Genomic DNA, 6,919 nt, shown 5'->3' on the forward strand with positions numbered 1-6,919 from the left:
GAACGACACAGCCCTTGTATTGCCCGGGTGGCCCGTTGGCAACGTGCCTTTTCGTTACATCTGCCATCCTCCCCGACTTTCCCATTCCAAACCCTTGTCACGTTCTCCCCCCTTCCCCCTTCCTTTCTCGCTGATCGAGTTTTGTCGGATCCTTTCGAGTCGCTGAGTTTGCAAATCGCACTCTTTTCCCTCCGTCCACGTCGCCCCTGGTTCCCTGATTCCTAGGAGCCGTCCGTTGGTTCGCCTTTTCTGGAATTTGCGACAACAACCACCCGCGGGACGACAAAAAGAACGCTACTTTGCCTTTTCCTCCCCCCCCCCCCCCCCCCCCTCTCTTTCTTTGGGAATTTTGACAAATACTCTCTGACGAGCTCAGAGCTCGATCGCGCATCGCATCAAGGACACGAGCTTTTTGTCAAAAGTATAGTGTAGTATACCTACTCAAACAAGTCCCACCTATCCCCCGCAAACCGGTTCCTGACCAGAACCCCGCACATGGCCCGGGCATCCACTTAGTCTCCAACACCAAACAGATCTACCGTCACACCCGGTATCCGATCGCGACCCCGGTCTAGGAGCCACACTCTACCCCACCATCTATCCCTCCCCCCATCATGGCCACGCCGGCCGGCGCTGCTGGAGCCTCCGCTCCGGCCGATGCCGCAACCGGGACCGCCAACGCTCCCTCTGGGGCTGCTGCCGCTGCCGCTCCCTCCGACCCTACACAGGAGCCTAAGACGGGCTTCTTCAAGCTCAACCCAAAGACCGTCGCGACCTTTCGCAACTTTTTTGTAAGCCCCCCGTCGCGCGCTCGGCACTGTCATGAGCGTAAATCCGAATGCATTAGCCCTGCTGACTCTGCATCGCAGAAAATCTTCAGCTATGGTACCACACTTGACAAGCTCATCATCATAGGGTCATGTATTGGTGCCCTTGGTGCTGGTCTGACCATGCCGGTGATGAACATTGTCTTTGGTAAGTTCATCGTCGCCTGTCGATGATAGAGCGAGGAGTCTGACAGCTCGTAGGACAACTTGTCGGCACCTTCACAGGGTTCTTCATGCAAGGCACTTCCGAGACACAGGAGCAATTCAACCAAGCCGTCAACCAGGGCGTGTAAGTGCCTCATGTCATGTCTCGATATGAGGTTTCCCGACTAATCCGCATGCAGCTTGTACATAGTGTATCTGTTCATCGCCAGACTGATACTCACTTATCTCTCAAATGTGAGTGCTTGACCAAGCTGTGACCTCACTTGGGCTAACAAACCGTCCAGATGGGCTTTCGAATGACGAGTCTTCGCATCTCGGCAAAGATTCGCCTGATGTACCTGGACCGCCTGTTCGGCCTCCCCATCTCGACGCTCGACATGCTGCCGCCGGGCCAGACGGCTGCCATCATCACCATCACTGCCAGTATCCTACAGCTGGGAATCTCCGAGAAGATGGGCCAGTTCTTCTCCAGTCTTGCGGTCGTCATCGCCGGCTTCGCCATCGCTTTTGCTTACAACTGGCTCCTTACGCTGACGACGAGCTCCGGCCTTGTCTTCATCGCCATCGTCTATACCATCACCACACCGCCCATCATCAAGAAGCTCAAGGACGTCCAGGATATGGACATTGCCGCCGCTTCCGTCGCCACTGAGGCCTTTAGCGCTATCCGCATGCTGGCCGCGTGCGGCGCTGAGTTCAAGATGATTGCCAAGTATGGGCTCCTGGCCGATCAATCGAGGAAGAAGGGAGCCGGCATGGCCTGGCTGGTGGCGATCCAACAGGGCCTTAGTAAGTCCACAGCATGACTCGGTTGATAAAGTTGATCCTGGCTGACCCTCTGACAGTCTTCTTCGCCATATACGCGTAAGCATACGGTTCTTTGATGTAAGAGTCAATACGAGAGGGGTCTGAGCTGACAATTTTAGAACATTTGCCCTGTCGTTCTGGTATGCCTTCAAGATGTACAACATGATGGCGCTGACAACCCCGACATCCTTGATCGTGTAAGTGTCCTTCATCCTCGGGGATCCGTTGTGCGGTTACTGACCCGATGTCTAGCGTTCTCTTGTGCATCATGATGATGGCGTCTTCCCTGGGCCAGATCACTGCGCCCCTACAAGCCGCATCCCAGGCGGCCGACGCCAACGCCATCTTCCACACCATAATCGACGCCCCGCAGCAAGTATACGGAACACTCAAGGGACCTGAGGTCTCTGCAGCAGAGGACATCACCTTCCAGGCCGTCAACTTCGTATACCCCAAGCGCCCGGACGTCAAGATCCTTGACAACCTCTTCATCACCTTCCCCGCCGATAAGGTTACTGCTATCGTGGGTCCTTCGGGCTCCGGCAAGAGTACCATCGTCGGCATTCTGGAGAGGTGGTACGAGTTCAACGGCAACATGGAGACGAATCAGCTGGTGAGTCATCACACCTACGCCCTCCCGTCCACCATTGGTTTGGGAGCTAACGCGCACGGCCAAGGTCTTGTTCCTCAGAAATGGTATCATTAAAGTAGGCGATCGGCTCCTGAGCGATATTGATCCCAAGTGGTGGCGCAGTCAGATCGGCTTAGTCCAGCAGGACAACGCCCTCTTCAACACTACGATTTACCAGAATGTGGAATACGGCCTCATCGGTACCGAGTGGGAGTTCCAGTCCCAAGCGGTCAAGGCCCGGTTGATAGAAGCCGCGTGCAAGGATTCGTTTGCGGACGAGTTCATCTCCCGTCTGCCCGAGGTATTTCCTAAACGACAGTGCTTTATCGGTTGATTACTAACCTGCCGCAGGGCTATCAAACGGAAGTCGGCGACGCCGGTATCAAGCTCTCCGGAGGTCAACGCCAGCGCCTGGCCATCGCTCGCGCCATCGTCAAGCAGCCCAAGATCCTGATCTTGGACGAGGCAACCTCGGCCATCGATGTCCGCAGCGAGCAGATCGTTCAGGCTGCACTCGACAGGGCCTGCAAGGGCCGGACCACCATCATCATCGCCCACCGCCTCGGCACCATCCGCAAGGCCGACAACATCGTCCTCCTCCGCAAAGGCCAGGTCGTCCAGCAGGGCACGCACGATGACCTCATGGCTCAGGTTGACGGTCCTTACCACCTTCTGGCCACGGCACAGAAGCTTGACATGGGTGCCGACGACGAGGAGGACGTCCTCTTCGGCGACCTAAGCTGGCGGCGGCCCGAGCCCGAGGCGATGTACGGCAGAGGGTCGCTCCAGGGCGGCAGCAGCACCGGCGACCTCACCGAGAAGCGGGCCAGTAGCGATGGCACGTCCGCGGGCATGCTGCGGAACTTCCACGAGATTGATGCCTCCGACGATGAGTACGAGCGCGTCGAGGCCGGCACGCTGCGGGTCGTCAAGGAGCCTAGGGCCTGCCTCGGACGGTGGAAGGCCTTGCACTTTTTCGGTAGCTTCGGCCAGCTCCTTGGCGAGCAGAAGAAGCGGTGGAAGACATACATCGTCATTGCCCTCGCCGCACTCGGCGCTGGAGGTAAGTCCGGCACCAGGTCCGCCGTTATCACGGCCGTTCCCAGGTGGTCTAACGAGAATCACAGCGAGCACCCCCGTACAGGCCTATTTGTTTGCCGTCTTGGTCTCTCTCTTCTCCTATTGGGGAAGCTTCCTGCAAGTCATTGCCAACCATTGGTGCGAGATGTTCATGTATCTTGCCACGGGAGTTGGTGTGAGCCATTTCTTTCTTGGCTGGGCCACGACCACCATCGGCTTCGTGAGTCTCTTCTGTCTCTCATGTTTAACTCGTAAACCGGCTAAAACCATCTCAGGGCATTGTTCGCATATACCGAAAGGAGTGTTTCCGCAACATCGTGTACAAGCCCTCCGCCTTCTTCGACGGCGAGGGTAACTCGGCCGGATCCCTGACGGCCCGCCTGGCCACCGACCCCACGATGCTGCAGCAGCTCCTCGGCACCAACATGGCATTCGTACTTATCTCGCTCTTCAACGTCATAGGGTGCATCGCTGTCGGCCTCGTTTTTGGCTGGAAGCTGACGCTCGTGGCGCTCGGCACGTCGATGCCCATAATCGTGGCCGCCATGTTCTACCGCGTGAGGCACGAGACGAGCTTCGAGGAGGCCAACAACGCCGTCTTCGCCGAGAGCGCGAAGTTCGCCTCCGAGAGCATCAGCGCCATCCGCACCGTCTCCAGCCTGACAATGGAGGACGGCATCTGCCAGCGGTACGACGCCCTGCTCAATAATCACATCAAGGACGCCTTCCGCAAGTCGCGCTTCTCGGTCATGGTATTCTCGTTCAGCGACAGCATCTCCCTGCTTTGCATGGCTTTTGTCCTTTGGTAAGTTTAATCTCGAGGGGTGCGGCATGGCACGGCGCGGCTAATCAGTCAACAGGTATGGTGGCAAGCTACTCTCAAGCCATGAATACACGCCCTTCCAGTACAGTAAGTGAGATCAAGCTCGAAACGATGATGGAAAACTAACCCCAAATAGTGGTCGTCTACATAGCCGTTGTTCAGGGCGGTATGAGCGCTGGCCAGTGGCTCAGCTTCGGTCCTAGTAAGTCTAGCTGACCCCGACAGATTGCGAATTTTGCTAACGGCCTCTAGATATCGCCAAAGCGAAGACCGCCGCCGACCGTATCTTGGCTCTGAGAGAAAATGAAGACGAAGACCAATTCTCAAAGGGGGTCAGCGACATGATCCCCTACGAGGTCCACTACGAGAAGGGTGTCGAGATCGAGTTCAAGGATGTCTGGTTCAGTTACCCGACCAGGACGCTCCCCGTCCTCAAGGGCTTGGACATCAGGATCGAGCGTGGCCAGTTCGCCGCCATCGTCGGACCCTCAGGCTCAGGGAAGACGACCGTTATATCCCTCCTCGAGCGCTTCTATCACCTCCAGGCCGGCGGAGAGATCCTTTATAACGGCCATGACATCAAGACGCTCGATCTCGGCCACTACCGCAAGAACATCTCGCTCGTCTCCCAGGAGCCCAACCTGTTCACCGGCACGATCCGCGAGAACATCCTGCTGGGCATGGAAGACGAGGCCTCCGTCTCGGACGAGGCCGTCCACGCCGCTGCCCGTGACGCCGGCATTCACGATTTCATCGCCTCCCTACCCGAAGGCTACAACACCCAGGTCGGCAACGCTGGCGTCACACTTTCGGGCGGCCAGAAGCAGCGCGTGTCTATCGCGCGCGCCCTCATCCGCCGCCCCTCGCTACTCCTGCTCGACGAGGCCACGAGTGCTCTCGACAGTGAGACGGAGCGCGGCGTCCAGGCAGTCTTCGACGCTACCAAGGGCAGCCGGACGATGATCATGGTCGCCCACCGCTTGGCGACGGTGCAGAATGCCGACATCATCTTCGTTATGGCCGACGGCAAGGTCGTGGAGAGGGGCGACCACGCGACTCTGATTGCCGAGAGAGGAGTCTACTTCCAAATGGTAAGCTTTCCACAGTCCCACCCTTTCCCGAGTGCTATACCTCCGTTTATTCGATGCAGTAGCTAACCGCCTAATAGTGTCAATCGCAAGCGTTGGACAAGTAATAAAGTGGTTTCATTTTGTTGGTGCTAGACGATCGACGACGACGACAACGCATCGTAAAGGCGAGCTGAAAGATTGTGCAACAACTACATACCAAACGGTGCCTACGTTCTCACTGCATTCCTTTCCTTTTTCTTTCCCCTCTCTTTTTCCTTTTCTTTTATTTTCTCAATCCCCATCATCGCCAGCCACAGCTTGGCATGTTATCTCGACTCATTTAGAATAGCTGTTGATACTTGTCATGAAAAACAAACTGGATGACCTTGTTCAAACGAAGTCAACCTTGTGACACGAAGCTAAACATGCTGATGACGTGTGAAGATAATCGGACCACTGGCATCTCCTTGAAAATTTTGATGCTCAACAGGCGGGTAAATAATCTCGTTCTCCCGTTTCCTTTGCACTTTCCTTCGTTTTCTATCGACTGGATAACCCCCACTCCACGTCTGGGCTGCCGTCGCATCCGCCCTCGAAGAGGACGCAAGCACTGAGCGGCCCTCCTCCCCCGAGCTCGAAGACACTTCCCGATCCGACGAAGGTGATGGCTACCAATCCCGGTGAAGCCAAGCGTAGAGACGGCACGGCAAGAGTTGCTGGCGGGGACGTTAGCATTCACACGCTCCGCCAACGATTCCGCATCACGACAACCTTCCGAGCCGGTTTGTTCTGGGCTGCCCTGCCAGCGGCCAGCGGGAGTGCCCAGACCCGGGCGGACTAGACTGCCTTCGGCCAGGTCTTTTCCCGGCGAGGTGTCCAAAATGCGTAAGACCTCGCAACGATGTCGTGCCCCCCTCGCTCGTGGCCCGAGCGTCTGCGCCTTGAGCAGTTTCCTTGCGTTCATCCGAGGCGTGCGCGCGCGAAACCCCCGTGGGACTGGCCCGCCCCCTTTCGAACTGGGAGGGCACGGCGAAGAACTAGCATCTCCTCGACTAAGAGGCCCGAACACACGCCTCCTGCCCTGCTCTGGCGTTCTATCCGACGAAGGAAGTGGGGAGGGGGGACTGGCGCGGGGATGTAGATGTTGACGACGTCAGCGTCAGCGGGCCATGTCCATCACGTCCACGCCCACGCCTACGCCCACGCGGATGACGCGGGCCGAGTGTTCCCGCCGCTCAGAGCGACTTAGCTTTTTGGGGAGAGGTCAGTGCAATGATGGAACGATGTTTGTCTGTGTTAGTATCCAACCAGACAAGCGGGTGGAATTCTGTCATTCCCCAGCGACAACGGACTGAAAGATTGACGGTACATGGGGGTTGTCATGTGAACTTGGAAGGGATCCGTGATTTGGCATTCTTCTGATTCCGTACATGGGTGACTTGGAAGGGTACGTGGCTCAGAGTCATTGTGTTGGGGTAAGCTAGAGATCCAAAAAGCTGCTTTAATCTATGGAAAT

General features: G+C 56.9%; 1 protein-coding gene across 1 annotated transcript; it reads left to right on the top strand.

Annotated features, from left to right (window-relative positions):
* Positions 1-614: 614 nt before the first annotated feature.
* On the top strand, positions 615-5,528 carry GLRG_03362 (ABC transporter; the record flags this gene model as incomplete). The annotated part of the gene is made up of 16 exons (XM_008094047.1): positions 615-791; positions 870-975; positions 1,029-1,116; positions 1,172-1,226; positions 1,277-1,781; positions 1,838-1,856; positions 1,919-1,996; positions 2,052-2,412; positions 2,477-2,731; positions 2,782-3,493; positions 3,558-3,730; positions 3,786-4,315; positions 4,371-4,420; positions 4,470-4,535; positions 4,586-5,424; positions 5,502-5,528. The coding sequence occupies 16 exons, from the start codon at positions 615-617 to the stop codon at positions 5,526-5,528; spliced, it is 4,041 nt and encodes a 1,346-aa protein (XP_008092238.1).
* Positions 5,529-6,919: the final 1,391 nt, after the last annotated feature.

This window comes from Colletotrichum graminicola (assembly GCF_000149035.1).
Source record: "Colletotrichum graminicola M1.001 genomic scaffold supercont1.10, whole genome shotgun sequence".
Classification (NCBI taxonomy): domain Eukaryota; kingdom Fungi; phylum Ascomycota; class Sordariomycetes; order Glomerellales; family Glomerellaceae; genus Colletotrichum; species Colletotrichum graminicola.